General features: G+C 36.3%; 2 protein-coding genes and 1 long non-coding RNA gene across 7 annotated transcripts in view; 1 reads left to right on the forward strand and 2 right to left on the reverse strand.

Moving 5' to 3' along the window:
* The window catches only part of LOC132915450 (putative mediator of RNA polymerase II transcription subunit 26), a 28,452-nt gene extending 10,330 nt beyond the window's left edge, over window positions 1–18,122 (reverse strand). The window contains exons 1-5 of one of the 4 annotated variants that reach the window (XM_060975251.1): window positions 17,789–17,915; window positions 5,887–5,909; window positions 4,133–4,215; window positions 2,917–3,289; window positions 106–629 (exon numbers count right to left, since the gene is read on the reverse strand). In XM_060975251.1, the coding sequence (XP_060831234.1) occupies window positions 106–629; window positions 2,917–3,289; window positions 4,133–4,215; window positions 5,887–5,909; window positions 17,789–17,811 (1,026 nt within the window). In that variant the 5' untranslated portion in view covers window positions 17,812–17,915. The other 3 variants (XM_060975253.1, XM_060975254.1, XM_060975255.1) reach the window with 3 other exon arrangements.
* LOC132915541 (uncharacterized) lies at window positions 12,543–13,060 on the forward strand. Its single transcript, XR_009659895.1, has 2 exons — window positions 12,543–12,705; window positions 12,795–13,060. It is a non-coding gene; the product is annotated as an uncharacterized LOC132915541 (long non-coding RNA).
* Window positions 18,123–19,379: 1,257 nt separating the features above from the next.
* LOC132915480 (serine/arginine repetitive matrix protein 1-like) overlaps window positions 19,380–22,607 on the reverse strand; it is a 109,737-nt gene continuing 106,509 nt past the window's right edge. For both annotated transcript variants that reach the window (XM_060975309.1, XM_060975307.1), the window contains one exon: window positions 19,380–20,429. In XM_060975309.1, coding sequence (XP_060831292.1) covers window positions 19,395–20,429 — 1,035 coding nt within the window. In that variant the 3' untranslated portion in view covers window positions 19,380–19,394. The remainder of the gene's footprint in view (window positions 20,430–22,607) is intronic.

A 22,607-nucleotide genomic window follows, 5' to 3' on the forward strand; every position in this document is an offset into this window, starting at 1 on the left:
CGATCGTTAAATTTATCAAACGAATGGGTTGACGTGAGTTACAGTAGTCAGCAAGATCGTGAAACTACTTTTGAACATCTGCCTCGCATGATAATAAACACTTACGCGAATTGGTATCATGCGTTCTTGCGTCTGCGTTGGATGAACCTGTTGCGTTGCAGAAGGACTAGAGAACGGGCGTTTCTGTTGCTGATTGAATTGCTGAGGCTGCTGGTATTGATATTGTTGCGGTTGCTGAATTTGCGAGGGTCTTTGTTGTGTTGGTTGAAGCGGCTGAGACTGTGGCCTCTGTTGAATCGATTGCTGTCTTTGTTGAGTTTGTTGCCATTGTGGAGATTGTTGCTGTGTTTGCTGAATCGAAGGCGTGTAAACCGGTGGTGACGTTGGACTATCCGGCGAAGACGATGACGTGCTCTGCTGTTTGTTTACGCTCGAACGTTTCGCCCACTCTGGTAATTCTTCCTGTGGCTTGTTCTTATTCTGCAGCCACGGAGTTGGCGCCTTTGTCAAAGTCACTTGAGTCGGAGTGCTCGGACTCTCAGGTGTGTTCGGCTGAATTGCGATCGTGGGGATTACTTTGGTCTCTACTTTGGTCACGTGTTTCGGTGATTCTGGTTGCTTCTCTGGAGCTGAAATGATAGAATTATGGCATTCAATTTTTTCCATTGTCCAGTTACTTTAGATTTTTGCTCAATGATAATGGAATGATATAGCGGTACAAAAGTCAACAGAAGATTTGAATAGGGAGAGACATATATTGTTGTGCCTTGGAATACCAACGTTGTTTTGATTTGCTAGATTCAATGGTAAACGAACTGCAGACAAAATATTATCGCCGTTATTTGTAATCGTAAACCGGAGTTCGAACTTTTTACCATCGGTCGATACAAATGGACGAAAGTGCTCTCTAGGACAATCAGTATAGCGAGGCATACAGTGCCTGACGAAAGTATTCGAACGCTTACACTTACAAATTTCAATTAATAAAATGAAGTGTACTAAACTAATTTGTTAAAGCAATTTGGTATCTACAGTGACGGGAAAGTATCAAGGTTACATCAGTAAAATTTGAAAACGATTCAATAATATAAACAGGAGTTATGATACTTTTATTAGAAACATTCCTGATGAGTGTCTCAGAAAAGTATTCGAACGCTGTAACATTGTTGATAGTTTTTCATCTTCCTTTGCAGCGAATGTAAACATCATTGCTAAATGAAAATATTCGTACGTTCACTTGATTTTAGGATATCGTTTCAGTAACAGTAACGCAAAAGTGTGCACAATAGCATTTAAAATGAATACCAGAAAGTGTGAAACAAAAAAGTGTGAAAGAGAAATAATATCCGATTACATGAGGACGGCAAATCATATAACGAGATTGCCGGAATTGTGAACAGAAGCAAGTCCACGATACATTATATCATAAAAAGTGAAAGAACGAGAGAACGCTTGTAAACAAAGGTCGATCAGGTCGACCAAAGAAATTGATTGGAAGAGAGGAGGAAGTTATCATTCGCGAATTAAAAAAAATCCTACTTCATCCGCTCCTCGACTCGCAAGTATGGTAGCTGATATGTTTCATAAAGAAGTTCACCCGGAATTATGTCGACTAATCTTACGAAATAATGATTTTCATGACAGAGCCATATACGAATGAGGTAAATCATAAAAAAAGACTGACTTTTGCAAAAACCTATATTAATAAAGATAATTCTTTTTGGGACAAAGTCGTCTTTTCGGACGAGTCAGTTTAACATTTTTGGCTCAGAAGGTCTAAATTATGTGTGGAGAAAACCAAATACGAAAATGGAAATTCGACATTTACATGAAACAGTGAAACACGGAGGTAGATCGGTCATAGTGGAGGGTGCATGGCTGCCAGTGGCACCGGAAATTTGATATTTATGGATGGAATACTTGATAAATATAAGTATTTAAATATTTTAAAAAATAATCTTAAAGAGAGTGCCCGTAAATTAGGATTGTTGGAAGATTTCCACTTCCAACAAGATAATTATCCTAAGCATACTGTTAGAATTGTGAAAGAGTGGATTGTATGTAACACACCATACATGCTAATTACTCCTATTGAAAATTTATGGGCTGAAATCGGAAAAAGATTAAATAAATTTCAGATAATCTCAAAGCAAATATTGAAAGATAAAATTATAGAAGTATGGAATTCCGTTCAGTGTAGTTTTACAAAATTATTAGTTTACAGTATGGAACGTCGATTGAGACACATTATTGCTGCTGAAGGTGGTCCAACAAAATATTAATTTTAAACAATTTAATAATATATGTAGCGTTCAAGTACTTTTTCAGTCACTTACAATGCGTATTTCTAATAAATGTATCGGCCTACCTACGTTGTTGAATTCTTTTCAAATTCTACTGACATAACCTCAAAACTTCCATCTTCCTACTAACATTTGTTTGTCTAAGCAAATTACTTTAATGTACATTATATCGACCATTCAAGTTTGCATACGTAAGCGTTCGAATACTTTCCTGGGCCACCGTATCTGCGAGCTTTAATTATTAGACAGTTCTGTAGCGATCCAGAAACATAATAGAAGAAGATTTGACTTCTTGCAAATAAATTTAAAATTCTGGAGAAATTTAGACTTCGCAATTCGTATGCACAATTTCTAAAAAATCTATTAAGAAATGTTTACCAGGTGGACATAAGTGGATTTGGAGAGATTTTTTTTTAATAAATTGCTTTCATCCAATCTACATGACTGAGTAAAGACAACATCATCAGTATTCTGTTCAAGGTCAAGTATTTAGCGACTATTATTGTAATTATTATTATATCTGAAAATATTTAACTTGTTTTCTAAAAGTTCTACTTTTTCTTCATCGTTTTCTCAACTACACTCTTACATTTTTATCATCAAGTATACTTACTAGTAGGTTGAATCTTATTGGTAGGTGGTGTAGATGGAGTTCTATTGACAGACGGTTGAACCGGAACATTGGTCGGAAAGACGGGGATCGCCACTTGAGGCTGAACAAACAGATTAGCCCCGGTGTTTTGTGCCGGTGTCGGCTTCGGTTCAAGCGCCGATTTTGGCGGACCCTCGATTCCCTCGTCGTTCGCATTTTTTGCCACTCTGCGTGCCATTCGTGGGCTTCGAATTTGAGAAAGGTCCAATTTTCCACCCATTCCCGGGGTATACGTGAATGGTTTCTTATCCTTGGTCAGCATTGCGTTCTGAATGGCCGCTGGTGGTTCGTAAACATCGTTGTTAGCCATCTGCGGCCTCCTTGTCACCGGTGCCTACGATTCAACGTCTCCCTTAGCATCTTTATGATCTTTAAATGTTAATTACACAATCTCATTAAGTGACATTAAAATAGAAGCCTCGCGTTCTGGCAAGTGGTAAATTTTTCAAATTTTTCACCTTCAAAAATAAGAATACAGTCAAAATAGTATATTAAGTTGATTTTTAATGTATCAAATTTGACAATTGCAGAGTTGAAGATGTTATACTTCATACAAGACTATTCTTCTTCGTCTTTTCATTTTGTTATGTGCTTAAATTATTTTTAAATATACTGGAACAAAGAACTCTACATGTGGAGAACAAACAGTGAAAGAGAATACACATGGAACAAAGAGAAGATACAACAGCCTTGAGATCTCTTTAATTTTGGACCAACTATAATTCCTCATGAAACATCTTTTATCTTAAATCTACGCTTTCATCGCGACCTCACATTCTTTCCATAAATTCTCATATATATATATATATATATATATATATATATATGTATATGCCCTCGTTTGCTTCAAGCTGTACGCTTCAACTTGACCCAAGAAATCCTTTCATTTGAACACTCACCATTCTTAGTTACCCAACTGAATAAACTGAAACACAAGCAGAAGGAGAAACACTCTGACACTAAGAAGAATTCTTTTTCAAACAATATTACGAACGATTCACAAATAAAATATTACACTTGAAGTTGAACAATTGGTCTAATCAACGCACATAATATTTTGCTTTTTGTCCTTCCTTTCGTTTGGTTCAGTTAAAGCTTCCTACGTCATGCCACTAAAATCCACGAGAATCGCTCGCAACGAGCGATAAACGCCGACTGAATACGATCCTCCACTTACCTCGATGGTGTTGATCCTCATGGCCGGCACCTGACCAGGCACTGGAGGTGGTGGTGGCGGTGGAGGAGGCACGGGACAAAGTCCTGCAACGATTAGCGATTTAGTGGAATGCTAACGAGTGGCCAGCTATGCAGGACGTGTGCGCATCGTTTTCGCTGCACTTTCACACGTTCTCTATATGCCTCACCGGAAACCCCGTGGCCGACTCTGCTCGTCAGATTTACCACCGTCATAACCTCTGCTTCTTCTCCCAAGAATTCCAACAGTTTACAGTTTATAGCGGTATTAAAGGTAATTCGTAAAAGTATTGACAAAATTGTTTATATGATAGAAGTTAAAAAACGAAATTAGACAGATTTACCAGCTAACGTTTATAGTTTATAGTGATATAAAACATGGTTATTGTTTACCATCATGGAAGTTGACAGGTTGACCGCGACGGTGGTCATCAATGACACAGGTTATGACATTTTTTATTGGGCTGGCGACTATGTGATTGCGGATTTTATCATTAGGTGGTAATAACAAAATCTGCAATCACTTAGTTGCCAACCTAATGGGACGATCGAAGTAAGATGAATTTCATGAATTAACAAATTTTCAACGATGCGAATGACTTAGATAACATAGATACATAACATAATAACATAGATAACAGGGAAAGATATACTGTCGAATTGAGATACCTTCCTTCTTCTCTTCTTTCTTTCCAAAGTCAGTATAAAAAGTGCACAAATGTAATGTAATATTTCACAAGAATAAAATGTTGTAGTGTAGCGTATTTCAATCTGTGGCGACTCCAGCGGCAAAATATATAAAATTTGCGTAGCAGTCGACATGTTAGATATTGGAGAGATTTATTATCGTTGTAACCTCATCTTTGAACTCATCTCTCAGGAATTCGACGAGTTTACAGTTTACAGTGGTATTAAAACGGAAGATACACAGTATTGATAAAATTGTTTATACCATAGAAGTTAAGAAAAATTAATGTTACTTAAGAAAACAGTTACCATTCGCGAGAAATTATTTTTCTATATTTTACAATTAAATCTGCAAGTGTGAACGAACGAAAGTCTGTTTACAGCGGGATGTTTGGAATGTAACCTTATATGGGATTAAGTTTCGCCGTGACCAATGTGTGAATCGTAAAATCGTAATACGATGATCGTCAGTAAACGGTAAAGTCGATCTTTTGTTGAACTTTCGATTCGTAGTCGGCCCTCCTGTGCAAGTGGGTTCGCTGTGAATCTCCAAAATATTGTAGGTTCATTTGGAATGTGTGTATTTAGAGACGTTTTGTGTACACACGGAGGGAAGCTGCCGGCTGTTTCTCCTGTTTCTAGAGATACGGAAATCTCGTGTAACTTGCGTGATGCCAAAGTAAACGCTGTTTCTGTGTTGCATAAGAATTTTTTTCGGAGGAAATACTTTTTTAGATATTTAAAAAATCGAAAATATTGACAATATTTGGAAAAAATTCTATATATATATATATATATATATATATATATATATATATATATATATATGTTTTTTAACTGATTTTCTGTAATATTGTTTTATCGACGGACTGTCAGAAATGTTTGTAAACGTTGAAACGACGAATCTAACTAACTGCATAGCTCGTACTTTCCGTTTGCTGGTTATCATGAGACAGCAGTTATTATTTGCATACGTCGCATATCTTCGTTGCTACGTTTTACGAGCAACCAAGCTCGCGAATTATTTTGCTTGAACGTGGATACACGTACCTGTCACTAGGCCTTCTGAATTCCTGAAACGAGAAACATTTGATCACTTAGGAGGATACAGTCGTCGAAGTATTAACCCTTTGCAGCTTGATAATATTTTATCTCATATAAACAATTTATTTTATGAAACAAATTCTATATACGTATTTTATGTAAATTCTTTAATAAAATATTCCTGTGTAATTGCAAAGGATTAACGAGATAAAAAATGTTATGGATAATATAGATATTTTAAAATCGCAATACTTCTTCCTATTTTACTCTTAAATTAACGTACGATATTAAATTATTTCTTAACGATTATAAATTCTACAAATTTCCTAGTTATTTCAAAAAATATGTCGATTTGTCCAAGAATCACTCGATATCCATCTACGTAAACATAATTTTATTCTTTGAAACAAAATCATTGTGTTAGGTATATGAGGTGCTGAAAACCGATAATAATATTGGGTTGGCAACTAAGTGATTGGCGCTAGTGTCTAATAACAAAATACATAATCCCTTAGTTTCCAACCCAATAATACTGAAATTTCATGAAATTTCTAAAGCTGACAGAAACATCTATTCATCGATTCGTCATGTACAGTAATGACAGGCCAAACCTGACCACCATATCAAGACATCGAAGGCAATTTTGTTCTAGTCAAGGCTTATAGAAAATGGCTGTTCAGTTTATTGTAAAATCACTAACGTTACATGTCTGAACGATAGAATTGTGATAATATATAGAAATAAATAGGTATGACATGCGTATTGATAAAGCAATGATTAGATATATGTATATACGTTGATTGTACGTGTAATGACTTAATTTAGATGAGTACTAGAGATATGTTTATACACGCAATTAAGACGACAGTGCTACATATTTAGAAGTTGTTTTCAAAGACGATTTCATTTGACATTGACACTCACAAATTAATTCGCGGATCGCAATTAAAGTCAATGTTAGGAATGAGAAGGTTAAAGAGTGTATTGAAGCAAAAAATGTTCACGTTGAATAATTTCAATCATCCATAGGCATACACATATTTTTTCTTATACTACGTAGGAAAATTGCACTGTTTATATTCAAGTTAATTAATTAATTCTTATTTCAAACTTTAACAAAATTTTTTTTAATTCTAATACGCTTATCAAACTTTCTACTAATAATTAGTTACAAAATCGTTCACGATGTTAAACATTTGAATTTTTCCCTTTCTGGGAATAAAATATTTCTTTCGAAATATTTCGATGGTAAAATTTCATTTAGGTGATCGATTCAATTTGTCTACGTCAAAACTCACTAAAAATATTTATATTCTGATATGCCATGGAAGATATCAAAAGGTTGAATTCTTGGGAAACTATTAAGCAAATGATCATCAGCGACGATTATCGCGATAATATGTGTAGAGATACGTATATGGAGAATTTGTCTTTAATGTTAGTTGGATACATTCCTGCGTTATCTGTGGAACGCAGTTACTCGAAACGTTGAGTCATATCGCGCGGTATCGGTATTTTCGTTCACCTACGTGCACTACATGACATTCGCGAACACCGAGAGCTGCTGTCAAAACGACTTGTTTCGATAGCTTTAGGATTGCGTCGGTGGTCGCGTTCCAATTACCGTTTCGAGGGCGCAGTTCAAAGTAACACTGAATGAAAGAGCGTTGTGGTCGCCGATGGAAGCTTGGAAATTTTTTACTTGAATCATCGTCTGGTTGGAAAGTGACTTTCATCAAATTTTTGATAGAATTATCAATTTCATTAATTCTATTCATTTTACTATATGTGTTTTATTTGATTCCTTTTAACTTTTTTAAAAGTATACTTTTATTTATTTTTATTTCATTTTACCATTTCAATATTTAGAAAATAAGAAAAGAATACAACGAAAGAAAAGAAGTTTGTATTTTTCCTTGAAAAAATTGTCGTTAGTCTTGTTCAATGTATAATATTGAAAATGACAACGCGAGATCGCGCTCGCCATCTATCTGCAGATGCGCTAGTTACAATAAATAGTAACTAGAAGATAGTTCTAGATATAATCGATAGGTTTTTGTTTTACTATTTAGTCAGTCGATGTAAGAAAGTGCAGCAAAGGTTGTTCAGCTCAGAACAGTGCGATAGATTTATCCGAAGAATAAACTAATAGCTATTGCGATCCTATCTTTAAATAAACAAATAACAACATATAATTTTATTCTTCTTTTCAACTTTTACAAAATTACCATTTTATTTATTTCCATTTATATACTTCCCAATCCAATTTCAAATTTCGGGTTCTTATTTTAAGAAACTATTTTAAAAAGACTTTTTCCAATAAACGAGACTTCGAGTCATCACGACTATGTTTAATGACGTAAGTCTTTATCGATATTTTTATTATGTAAAGTTTAGCAGAATTCTTATTTTAAGACGCGATTTCTTATTGTTTAAGAATAAATGTCTTGAAGAATATATTTTATCGAGCAAGACAATTGCCGTTTAACTGATTTAGCGAAAACACTAGGTGACCTGGTAAAGCAAGAAGTTCTGAAATACTCGAATCGAGCACCTTTCTATTTTCACGTGTGCAAAGTACTCGAGAGCAAGAGGATTTATTTCCTTGGGGACACGGTAGCCGCTGCTGCCGCGTGTTTGCCATCGGTTCAACTGAATTGCTTTTGGAATTATCAAGGAACGAATGAGAAACGGTAACCTAAATATGTATCGTCGCGACCGCAACTTATCTTTCGATGACTCGACTATGTTTCATTGCCTAATCCTTTTAAGGAAGTGATCACGCGTAGGAAGGTTGCTTCGTTTAATTAGTTTGCGACCACTCTCTTTAATGTATCTGCTGGCTTATCGCCTGTTATAAATCACACAAATGTCCTAAAAATTATTGTATTTTAATATTTTCTCTAAAATCTTGTTAAATGTTACTTGGAACACTTTGTGGCCATATTGTGGTATATACATATATAATGTTATTATGTAATAAACATAATTTATATGTATTTATATATATATATAAGGTTATATATAAGTCAAAAAGAATAAAATAGAATGGCCTAAGTAGCCATAAAGCTAAGCAACGAGCTATAGCATATTATATTATAGTATTTTATATATATTATATATTATATTATAATATTATATATGTGTAATGTTTATTGCCCAAGAAAAATATAAATTACATATGTGTATTCACAATAAACAATGAATTTCTGTTTGAAAATTGTTTTAGCAAAAGTACTGTTACGCGACGGTATACCACATTTTGTGTTGGGTTTACGTTTTTAACAAATAACAATTTGTAATTTAATTTAAGCCACTCAAAAGCGGTGCTTTTATAAGATATTATGTTTTCTTTCTTCTTCCGTCCTGAAAACTAGGTCGCAAAATAGGACAGATCGGTAACCTACTTTTAGTTCCTGTGGGGCTAAGAGACTGAGGGAAGGGTGGGGGAAGGAGGAGTGGGGTTGGTAGGGGGACGTCATTTAGATTTATTTACAATATTTACTCCTATTTTACAAGGCGAGAGACTCAACTGACATTTTGCGGTTCTCTCTCTTTTTTTTTTTCTTTTTTTTTATGATTTCAACATCCACCAATACTTTTTTATGTTTTTTCTGTTTGTCTTTTTTGTCTTTGTATCTCCACCTAGTATTTATGGTCTGTCCATTAAAATTTTTTTCGTAAAGTATTGTTTTAATTCCTATTTTTCTTTTTATGTGGTAAATTATGGGTATATTTTTTTCATCTAGGTATAAGAACTCTTCTGGGGGGATATGGCCTGTTTTGAGTGTATTATCATGGTACTATACCAATTTATCTTTCGTTAAAATTGATAAATGTAACTTGAAATAGAAATAAAATGGTATCGATGCAAATCGATAAATAAGCTTATAATTTTCAGAATACTCTAATGTTTTATAATCAATTTATAAGAGGTTTGAACCAGGGCCGGCGCAAGGCAGGTTTAGAGGGGCCCCGCCTACGAAAATTACTCAATTAAAAACCACCGATTTTGATTAACTTTTTACAGAATGACGATACCATTAACAGATAAAAGACATTTTTGTAGTAGCGATGATTCACTTTAAAGGAGTGAGAAAAATCATGAAAGTTCAATGTAACTCCGTAAAGTCGTCATATCCTGGAAACTACTTGAGATAAAAAAAATCCAGGCGCTTTCAGAGAAATGTACTTTTTAGAGAAATTAAACTACATCAATAGTTTTTTGCAAAAGTCATACATGATTACGGATTTTCTACTCTCATTGAACTTTTTGCCCCTTGAAAGCGAATTTTGCATACGAAAAAATATTATTTGGATTTGTTTAAAAAACTGCTTAATAAAATATGTAATATATAACAACATTTGTAAATAAATAATTCCTCGTTGTAAAATTTAAATGTAGGATTTCAATGTGTATTCAGGACCCGCAAAATTTTTGGACCAGGCCCCTCAAAGTCATGCCGGCCCTGGTTTGAACTATCCACGTCTAAATGCACTATTTCACTCTAATACGTTACATTTTTTGCCGCAGAGAATCATAGTCGATATATATCAGGTTTCTTTCGTTTCGCAAGGTGATAATGGATGAACAAGAATTTCTGATTTATATTATTTTATTAAATTAGGTATTATATTCCTATTATTACGTTCCTGCATAATTCAATAAACTAATGTAAAACAAAAAATATTGTGCGTCTATTATTTCCGTACAAAACGAAAGAAACTTTTCGGAAACTTAAGAATTTCTGTTTTATATTATTTTATTGAATTAGGTATTATATTCCTATTATTACGTTCGTGCATAATTCAATAAATTAATATAAAACAAAAAACATTGTGCGTCTATTATTTCCCTACAAAACAAAAGAAACTTTTCGGACAACCTAATACATGTATATTTATATGAATCTAACGTTACATCTACGTTTATTTTACCACAAGACATTCTACTCGAAAATCAGTATAACTGGACGTGAGATAATCTTTAGATAATAGGAGCTATTAATGGTTAGTTTGGACGACGCGCGAAACGTTCGTGGCACGAAAAATGGCCAACAGTCATTTCACTGACGAAATTGCGTGTAGCTTATGATGATCTGCTATTTAAAGAGTCGTTATTTTTACAGTACAGTTTCAAGCAGCGATCGACCAACTATCTGCTCGATATTGATAGTTCTCTATTTTTGCTGGTACCGTTGTCAGTGTACTCGATCCACTATATTGTTCATTTTCTTTCAACAAGGTGATTGAACTTTTTATAACAATTCCTTTTTAGCAGTTACGAAAGCTCGATAATTAATAACAAAATATCTATCTAGTCGTTTATCAAGGAAGATTTACGATTTCTAAAATTCGCAAAATAAGGCAAATTTCTTTCGACATAATGTTTGAATGTAATTCAAAATTATAACGTTTTATTGAAGAATTGTACCATTTCATAAACTCCGATTGCTTGCGCCATCTTTCCAACTAACCGTTCAAGTATCATCGTTCTCTTTTATATTATCTATACAAAACAAATACTAATTTTGTCACACATTTACAAGCATTTAACGGTCTGGTCTCAAAATATAGAAACGTGTTTCGCAAAACAATGTTCGACCCATGGCAAACTCTCGATGGCGTACGAAAGTCTCCTTTAATAATAGAATTTTGGAGATATGGCTTCGACACGACGTCGCTTTTTTGGCATGCTGATCGGTGCCACGTGTCTTTTTGTTCTCGGTTCAATTACATATATTGCCACTATTAAAACAATTCAACTGGTAGAAAATTCAAAAAATTGTTCAATTAACCCTTTCTAACCTAACCCTAAAGTGAGATCGTAATATTTGCAAGAAAAACGCTATCAAAATCATGAACCGTGAACCCGCCCTTGACTAATTTTAACATTGAATCAGACAGATGACGTCATTGTTATCATGACTGGAATCGTAATTCACGCGGTCGACTTTCTCGGAAAACGCGTTGATCGTTTCCACGCTGCAAAATTTTGCAGGAGAAACGAGACTGGAACGATGAACCAACTGAAAAGAATAATAAACACAGAGGGCAATCGAATAGTTTGCCTCAGCTTTTAGTTGATTTTAGGTGACATAGGTGGCGAAAAATCGATTGTTAACCCTGCTGTACTTTTTCAATTATTTTTCACGTAGTGTTTTTCGCGAAGCTGTGAATGTTTATGCGAATAATCAAAAAAATTAAACTAAATTCGTTTCGTCCATTAGATATTATAACCTGTACTTTTCTTCAGATGTTTTATATATTTTTCCACGTTACGTGCATTCTGCAGATTGTTCCATTGAAATATCCCATAAATATCCATAGTTTATCAATTTTATACCGAAGTTTCTCTCGAAACAAATGAAAATTCTTTTATTTGTTAAACGAAGATGAGTTTCTCTCATCTAATCTTTTTCGTATTTATTTAAGTATTATTAATTTATTATTTTATTTAAGTATTTCGCTCATCTAATCTTTTGTTTATGATTCATCCGTGGAATTCGTGATTTACATAAATCTTTAGAACCCAACTGGCACTCATTTGCGGTTCAGCAGTTGTCGTCGATCGTTAAGAGTTAATCTACGTTCTACAAATTTGATGGTTCTACGTGACAAAAACCTCGTTGTAAATATAATGTCAAGCGATAAAATGAAAACACGGAAATGTATTTTCTGCGATTATTCCGATTAAAGGATCCAGGTTCTCGCAAAAGACGAACTTTCTCGGAAAAGCTCGGTGAGGGTGAGCGGTGGTGGCGCGGTGTCGCGATGCTCGGAACCCAGCCAACAACAGGCCGTGGCTTGTACCAATGTATTTAGGTAGATACGCGAGGCGTAGTTAAATTTAGCGCGGTTCGACCTGCGCGTTACCGCGCCACACAAAATGCTTCCGATTATTTTATTTTTAGGGCTTCGACGCGTCGTGGCTTCTCCGCGAGCAAGGCGAGCACACGTCAGGTGTCCGATACCGAGCCGATCGGCAAATTAATTTGTCAAACGCTGTTTGCCTTGCCCCGAAAACCGAACAAACTAAAAGGTATCCGATCCAAGTTTTCCTACTCAATTATTCCAGTTTGATACAAAACTGCAACTAAATTGCCTCAACGAGTACATTTAACAAAAAAAAAAAAAAAAAAAAAAAAAAAAAAAAAAAAAAAAAAAAAAACAGAGAAAACAAAGAGCAGTAGCCAAACAGAAAGAACGACTGCAAAATATTTCATCGACCGCAAATCGTTCGTTCACCCGTGAAAAAAGAAACGAAATACGATCCTCGCTCGATGGTCTCAGAAAAAAGGCACGAGACGATTATCCTGGAAGCAGAAAGCAATGGTCCGGCAAAAACGAGATAAACACAGTCTAACGGCCAGTTGGCTCAGTGTATATCGATGAACGGATCAATTGTCGATCGACGAAACTTTATACACATAGAAAATATGGCGAGAAGACGAAGAATAGCTCTCGCGAGTGATCGACGTCGAAAACACGATGCTAACGATACACGAAGCGTTTAAAAATACACCGTGGCGGCCAGTCGGGCACGGCACGTGGCAATGAACAATTTTCCCGTACCCTCTTGATCGAAGGGTCGTTCACACCTGCGAATTTTCCTGATGACGAGGCGGATCGGCTAAGACCTATAGAGGGAGAGAGAATGCGGCGCGCCTAGTCACGTAGCTGATCAGACAAGAATGGAATCGGTTGGAGCTTAAACTGCGGGGCTCGAGCAAGGTTCCGAGACGTTCAAAATTGGATGATTCGTAGGCGTGGACCTAGAAACCTGTCGGTGTATTTCCATCGCGACAAACGTTCGTCGATCCACCCTGTCCCAATGGAGACCATCGAACGCGATCACCTTTGTCAAGATGAAAATCATTGTCACATTAACCACTTTGCACTGGGAATTTTATTTCAATTTCCTTAGCAGTAGCTGCCAACGCTTCTAAGTGTTTTATTTGAAATTTACTTTAACTAAAAAATAAGAGAATTTAAATAAATAAAGGAAGAAAGAAATTCACTTAGATACCAGTTTTATTCACACTATTGTTGTATTTTGTGATTTTTATTAAGTGTATCCTGCTTTTCTTTCAAATGCTTCACAAAAAATGGCGGACATGAAAGAATGTCGAGTGGGACTCGACAAAGGAACTGCTGAGATAAAAACTGATGTAGAGTCATACTTGACATAGCAGTGCAAAGGGTTAAGGCTACGGTTATGGCGACATTCGAACAATCAGATATATAGATCCTTGTAAGAGTAGCTACGTTTCATTCCAACGACAGTTGGCTAGAACAAGCATCTACTGTTTAAACTATAGGTTAAGTAGATCAGGGTGATCAGGTAAATTAGGATACATTTTTGTGAATAGGAATGTAGTTAAAATTTGGAACTCTGTTGGCAGAGCTTTATGAGAGATATTCAATATAATATATATATAATATAATATATAATATAACGGTGTTAAATAATGCAAGGTTTGTTACTTGATTTTCTTTTCACCGATGAAGAACGAGAAAAGGAAAGCATCTACGTAAGCTTTACACCAATTTATGACCTTCTTTCTTTTCACTGTGCAAGTGAATTAGAGTTGCTATCGCAAAATCATTTAGCTGATATACCGAGGAGCAAATTTATATCGAGCTACATTGCAGGAGTTTCCATGAGATATTCATTGCTTGGAAAAAAGAAAGTTTGCATATTTCAAAGGCTCTAGGTTTTAAGTAACATAATTGGTCTCTGTAATGTTGTATGTACAGTGGAGTTTTTGCAAAGTTCATTTTCTCATCGATGTTTAACCTTGGGATACCGGACGCGTGTTAAAGATTACTGTGTGTCTAACAAAACGTCTAAAGACGAACCCACATGCGAACGAAAATTTCGCTGCTGATTTTTTGCAACAGTGGCAAGAATCGGTTGCAAGCGGGAAACACTGCAACACTGGATGAAGCGTAGGCGTGCGTCTAAGTCTAGACAAACGTAGCCAACACGAGGTTATGTTTTTGCGGAAAAATGGACGTCATCTGAAGCTACAAAGCAAGCTTTGTTTATCGTGCACTCTGCGCTACGTCAACGATGTAAATCTACAATATGAGACGTGTAACGTAACGAATGAAGAATGGCGGGAAATTTGAATTTGTAAGATGAACCTGGATCTCGTGAGAATTGAATTTTCGTGAAGAAATAAAAGACAAGGGGTAATCGAACGGTCCCGATGCATCGATTATTTCATCGAGCTGCCTGCTGAGATTACTCATATACGTAGATATAGAATCTCGTCGTGGGTGGTAACTATAAACACACTCCGCGAGCTTTCCTTCGTTCGATGCATCGTCTTAGCTTCTTATTTCCTTTAAAATGTCTGATTTTCTTCTTATTTCAAAATTTCTCCTTTTCTATTTTATAAAATGTCATTTTTCTACTTAATTCGAATTCGTTTACACGATCTGAAGTAAATACACCATTTTGAATCTCGGATGGTTTTATGCAATTTTCGATTTATTTATAACTTATTCTGCTCGACTTAGTTTAGTGTTGCCAAATTGGAAATTGTTGTGCTCACGTGCATAATGATTTTCACTTTGTGTAATTGTATTCGTTATAAATAGGCCAAAGTTCCTCTTTTCTGAAATATGCACGTTCCAAACGCCTTACGTAATCTAATCCGATCTAATACAAATTTCAGAGAAGAATTTTAGACTGTCGATACGTTCCTTTGTTTATTCCAATTCTATTTCATACACGATGGCTATAAGCATACAAGTATTTGTATGCCACTGAATTTATTATTCCATTTATAGTATAGTCATTTGGCAATATATACTTTCATTACAAAAATCTGATACTATGAAAATAAAACGTAGAACCTTAAAATAAAATTACAAATTCTTCTTTGAAGATTAAGGGCACGTAGAAATATTTTTCTAGCCACTGTACATACTTTCACGCGTGTAGATTCTTATTGGAATCGCGAGGCAAGGTTAGGATCGAGAAATGGTTGATCGATCGTGCGAGAGAAACCCATACGAAGGAAGCAATTAATCAAAAGCAATATCGAGCAGTCACGAACCACTGAACAGAGAATCTTTCGATGAATGCTCCTCGGTGTTTTCCTTTTCGACAACGAAATATAGGTCGAGCAGCTCCTTCTTAGAATCGTCGCAAAGCCCGTCGTTCGAGCTGCCATCTTTAACGAACGAGTTGCTCGCAATTTACTATTCTTTGTCAATTTTGCCGCCATATTATTTAAAAACGAAAAGGTATCCAACAGCGGGATTGAAATACCCGAAATTTTAATATTTTGGAAAGACACGAAGCTGAGACCAATGTGTCGGATTTATTGCTTCTAATAATTGTTCTTGGCAGACGATTTTGTTTACCGATTTACTATTTCTGCAATTTTAAACTGCTTTAAATAAACGCGCGGTTGTGGAGATAGAAAAAATACCATGAATGGTGATTTTAAAATTTAACCTTTGTTTAAAAAGAAATAAATGAGGAATTTTCTACGGTAGAAAGTTTTGTCAGATAATCCAGCGAGGGCCAACGCTGCGTTAATACATTTCATTCGCCATGTTTTCCAAACAATTTACGTTATCAAATTCTGCTTTTTAGCAATTGTCGCTGTAAAAAAGAATTCCACATTTCTATGAAATTTCAAAAATTTAACACATAATAATGTTCTAATAATATATTGCTTGGTAGTCAATGGGTTAAAAGAATTCTATCGAACATAGTTGCAAGTTAAAGTAGAAATTTTGTAAGAGGTTATGTGAATTTTCTCAAACGTGAAACTCGGACCCCATGAACGTGAAACCGGGAAGATCCCGACCTTTCTCAATCCCCTAACGCGTTCCAAAACGTCGCCGCTATTTCTGTACAAGCTGGAAGTGAGAATCAACTGCGCAGATTAGCAAAATTGTGATAGCCATCCTCTTACATGAATCTACTTCAGAATCTTCGCAAACATCATTAAAGAAATTGCGCACAATAATAATATTCCAATAGCTTTCGAAACTCTTCAGTCGTTTGTAACAAAGCTACTCTGTCCACAGAAGTATCCTCGAGCAACCCCAACAACGAAGCTGAAGGAGCCGAATCGAAGCAGCAAAAAGAACAAGCAGGTCCTTCTCACCGGACGAGTCCTTCCGAGCACCAAACTAGAAACCAGTTTCACCTATCCTACCATTTCTGGTCACCAGAAACTTTCCTTTTTATATACAAATCACAAAATCCTCGAGAACTGGTATCTCTAGCACGGAAATACGAAAACCAACCAGGATATACATTTTTAGATTTTATTATACTTACATAATTGAGTAGTTTGCAGGAAAAATAATGGGATACACATCTACGATAAATACATAGGCAGCTAATGTATTTTACGATAAAAGAGTCGGATTATTATGAAATTTGTGAACGCAAAAGGAACAAAACGATTTAAGAATTTTTATTACGATTATCACGATAGCATTCGTGGCATCTTTCTAAGATTCTCGTTAGCTCGACGATCACGCGTTTATTTAAAGCAGTAGCTAATATTGGAAAACAAAAATCAAGGCTTGCGATACAATTATCTAATTCACCATTTCCAGAAAGCTGTTCAATTATTTTTTCAAGATCTTCGAACACGCTAGACTATAGCAAAGTTTACATGAAGCAACAAGCAGCAAATTCAAGATATTTATCGTTTATCTATAGCAGTTTGCTGTTTCAGGACAAAAAGATCTATGTTAGGTATCCGAGGATTAGCAGAACAGCCACAATAAAAAAAAAACTCCCTAGAACCTCGTGTCAGCGAAATGAAATATCAACGATCGAGAACCCTTGGACACTTTATCTACTTCAACTACCTATTTTTCTTTGTCTGTTTTACGAGATAGGAGGAAAAGGAAAATCCACGCTTACCCCACGAACGTCGAGGTGCTCATACTCGGATAGGGTTCGGTATCCGCCGCAGACGATACGAAATCCGGTGTGCCGGGTTAAGCTCGCGCCGCCTCGTGCCGCTTTCCACCAGCCGACAGGAACCGGTTCTCTTTCTGGCTGGCCGTACCTGTTCCACGGAGGTCCGTGAGCGTACGAGGAGGTGGAAGGTAACGGATCTGGAAAGGGACGAGCAGCACCGATATCGACACTAGCGCGCGCCCGCTGCTACTGCTGGCTGACCACGATCATCCGGATCGTGGACCACGCTCGGATTCCGCCGCCATTCCTCTTTGTCGCCGCGATACGCTGCACGCTGTGGCGCGATCGGACAAACCGAGATATTCACGCACAGTCGACGTGGAAGATCGGTTGCAGGTGAACAGGAGCGGCTTGAGATCGGAAGGAGCTAAATTTCAATATTGCGAATGTAAATAATAAAAACGAAGGATTTAAGGATCTGCTGCGTTGAATTTGGTGGATTGTGTATTTTTTTGTAAGTTTAAATTGTTGACCAACAGATGGCTTTCGTTATTACTAGGTGGAAAATGAAGAGGCTTCGAGAGTTTCGCAGAAAAAAGTAGATTTTGTCTGAAAAGATTTTTGACGTTGCAGGCTGGAAAATGAAGATTTGAAGGATCTGTTGCAACTAACTTTGTGAATTTTATTTAGGTGCGAAAGAGAAATGAATTAAGTTTGAAAAAGATAGAATTTAGGTGCTATAAGGTGTAAGAGATGTAGGTTAAAAAATTTGGGAAATTGAAATTTGAAGAAAAACACGGAGAATCTTGTGCAATAAAGAGGAAATAAGCGAATGTTGATGGGAATGTAAAAGTGAAATGTATTGAAAGTTAATTGGAAACTACGACTATTTTTGAGAATAATTTATGTCTCTCTGAATTGGAAATTTAACTATTAAATGATAAAATTGTATATGAAAAAAGAAATGGTTTTCTAGATGGATAGTCTAAGGGAATAACGAGTTGTATTAAAACGACAAAAGGTTTCTCGGTTGACGAATAAAGCTGTAATGAAAAACGATATTTCGTAATCTGTTAGATTTTGTCGAGATGGTTTCTTTATCCACAGCCAGTCATCCATGACGAAATAGAACGACAGTAGATATCACTCTCGTATTCTCACTTTCTTCTCACGAAATATGAACAGAAGAAATCTTCTATTCTCTTTCTCCTACATATACAGAATAAAAAATAGAAAAAACGAAATAGCGTTTAATAAAAAGTCGGTGGCAATAAATGCAGCAAGCGAAGTTTCTAATTTCTAGTCCGATCGAGCGTAACCGTAACGCAATTCTACGTAATCGGGCAAACATTAATTTCACCATCGTTTAAACAAGAAGAAATTTAATTACAAACCATATAACAATTCAGTACCACTTATATACTAAATAACTTTACGATGAAAGTAAAATATAAACGATTAAAAAATATTATATTTTTATCAATTAAAACACCCCCAGCGACCTTTAGATCCGAGTTTCGTATACTTTAATTCTATTTTTAATCGAAGAATTCTACAAGCGATTAAGCATCGTAAAATCTATCAAGAAGATACAAAAACAATATCTTTAAATCCCCTTACTCGCTACGATCTTATCAAACTCTTCTTCGTGTTCGGAAGTACTCAGCATGTACGCCGGAAGTGTGAATCCAAGAACCTTATCAAACAGAGGTTTAGTCTCTGCTGCGAATTCGTAAGGTTCAACCTCCTTGGATCTTTCAACCTCTCCAGAATCCTTCTCCTTGTCTGCTTGTTCTCGTTTTATGTATGCTCCCTCACTTGCTGCAGCTTCTGGTTCGATAGGAAAATCATGTAGAGGATGTTGGACGGTGATTGACCGGGGAACCTTTTTAGTAGGCTCTACATGGTATTCTTTTTCTTCTCGATAATCCGATTTATCAACAGATGGTTCTTCAGAAGTTACAAAAGCGCACTCCTCCTTTTGGAAACCTTTTTCGTCGATACATTGGTAGCAAGTCATTTTGTCACGCATCAACTTCTTACAGTTGGAACGATCTTCCTTCTGGAACTCCTGAAGAACCTTCTGAATCTCTGCCTTCTTCTTGAACGCATCGTAGAAGCCTGCGTCGCTTTTCTTTAAAGCAGATTTCGCTGATTCCTCTTTTGCTTCCGATTGCTTTGTCTGATCAGAAACCGAAAATTCGTCTTTGATATCGCTGTCGGTAACGTAGGGCATCTTCTTAGAAGAATAATCATAGCCAGGATTTTCGTAAGGCTCCTTGGATTCTTTCTTCTCGGATCCGTCGTAAGATTTGTCTTTCGATTCAGTTGGGCTACCAAATGATTTAGATTTCGAATACGAATAACTCTTGTCACTTGGTAGATACTTGTACGAACATTGTTCAGAGTTACTTCCGGTTTTTGGGTCTTTACATACCTTGCAAGTCATAGAATCTTTTTGAACCTCTTTGCAATGACTTGGTTCGATGCTTTCAGCCACTCTTTCTGACTCTGATTTAGATCTTTCATAGCCAGATAAAGATTCATCCTCGTCAGAGGCGGACTTAGTTTCTTGAGACCCACCCTGGCCATAATTCGACTTGGATTCGTCGCCTTTGAAGTAAGAGCTCGATGGAGCGGACTGACTTTTTTCGTAATAACTTTCAGGAATAGTATAGTCTTTGCTGTAATCCTCAAGTTCGCTTCGTGATTCCTCGGACGATTTGTCTTCTTTGTCACTAGTATCTCTCTTATCGTTATTTCCGGAAGAACTGTCAGGGTATCCAAAGCTTCTTGATTTGCTATATTTATAGACCTTGTCATCTGGCTCATAAGTATACGAGCATCTCTCGTAATTTCCACCTGTTTTGGGATCTTTACAGATAGTGCAAGTCTTCGTGTCCTTTTGCACTTTCTTGCAATTATCAGACGATTCCTTGGTTTCTTCGAGAGATTTTCCCTCTGGTTCTTCCTTATCGACGTAGCCGAAACGTTCCTTAACCGGTTTACTTGCCGAATATTCTTTATCATATCTCTTTCCGTCCTCTTTATCATCCTTCTCAGCTTCAGTGTTCTTAAATGTCTCGGGATTCTTATGTGAGCTAGATTTACTATAAGCGTATCTCTTCTCACTAGGCTGTCGAACATACGAACATTGTTCGTACTTTGCATTGCTCTTGGTATCCTTACACACCATGCACACCATGGAATCCTTCACCACTTTCTCGCATTTTTCACCTTTATTTTTATACTCTGCCGGAACATCATCCGTGGCGTCAGAGAAAATCTTTTCGTTAAATCTGTACGGATTATCGTGCCTTCCGTAATCATCGGAATTTTTAAAACCAGAGAAAGCTTCTTCAGAGTTGGATCTCCTACTTCTGAACACTGAAGGTGGCACTGCTATCTTTTCCATGTTGCTAGAATCGGTCAATGGCTGAGAATGATAGGAGCATTGCTCGTAAGTGGCGCCACTTTTCGGATTCTTACATTTGTAACAGACAATACTATTCTTCGCGTCGCTGTTCTTATTAACTCGTTTCTTCCTGATTTCCTGGCAATACGGAACGCCGGATTTCATCACCATGTCTTTGTATTTTTGCGAATCTTTGTTCGTTATGGTGTAAAACGGTGATATTACTTTCTTGAAGTTCTTGTTCTCTGTGGGGACCTTCTTAGTGGCGGAAGTTGAGTACCATTCTCTAGGCTTGTCGAAAGACTCGGCAGAATCCAAGGAACGGTGCTTTTTTCTGGACTCTAGGAAACGACTGTAAGATGACGAGTGGTCTGAAGAGGCGGATTCAAGAGGAATCTCGCGATTTGTGCGAATCCATGGGTAATCGTCGACGTATAAGGCTTTGTAGAATTCGGCATTTGCTAACACGCAGAAGATCGTCAGCGTAAGACATATCTACGTCAGAAAAGATTAATTTCAATCTGTTTCAACCTTCTTATATAAAAGCATGTGTTTATTTCTTTTTTCTTTAATAAATCATATTCATTTTCCGAAAAATAATAAAAAACACAATAAATATTACTAATAAAAATGTTAACTAAACATAGAGTAAAAAGTATAGGTAACAGGTATTGTTGTTATTAGAAGATATTTAAAAATTTTGAAGTTCGAGTAAATACTTGTTAACAGCGATCAATTCTATGAAACATTAAAACAAAGTTATTCGAAAAATCATGTCTATTGAGTTGGCAACTGTGATTGCGGATTTTGTCATTACCACTTAATGATAATATTGCTGGGTTGGTAACCCAATAATAGAATTCGACTATCGATGCTATTACTAAAAAATCCGATAAAAAGTGTAAAGAACAGAGAATGTATTTATTAAAAGATATTAAAAGGCTTCGAAATCTGAAACAATCAAGTAAACAATTAAATATTGACTAACAAAATTTCAATGTACGAATCATTCAGATAAATTTGTAATTGTACAATAATATGATGTGACTATCCCATTGCGAATAAATAACGATAAAAGGCGATGTTACCAGAAACATTCCATCAAGGCGTGGAGAATTGAGCTTGTAGAAGGGCATGGTGCGAGATATCGCCGATCGTGGACACTTATTCCGTTTCCGGTTCCGGTTCGGCGAGCCACATCACTTTCCCATGAAATGATCTGGCCTGCGCGTGGAAAGCCTTTATATCGACTTGCTGATCCAAAAAGATCAGCACCCCACCTTTTGACTTCGCGAAACACAAACTATCTCCGGACTCGGTGAACGTTGCTTGTCGATCAGAATGATTTGAATCAGCGAGCGTAAAGCAGTGGCGGACGCTGTTTGCTCGTCCGTGGCCATTGGT

Source organism: Bombus pascuorum, chromosome 17 (genome assembly GCF_905332965.1).
Source record: "Bombus pascuorum chromosome 17, iyBomPasc1.1, whole genome shotgun sequence".
Lineage (NCBI taxonomy): Eukaryota > Metazoa > Arthropoda > Insecta > Hymenoptera > Apidae > Bombus > Bombus pascuorum.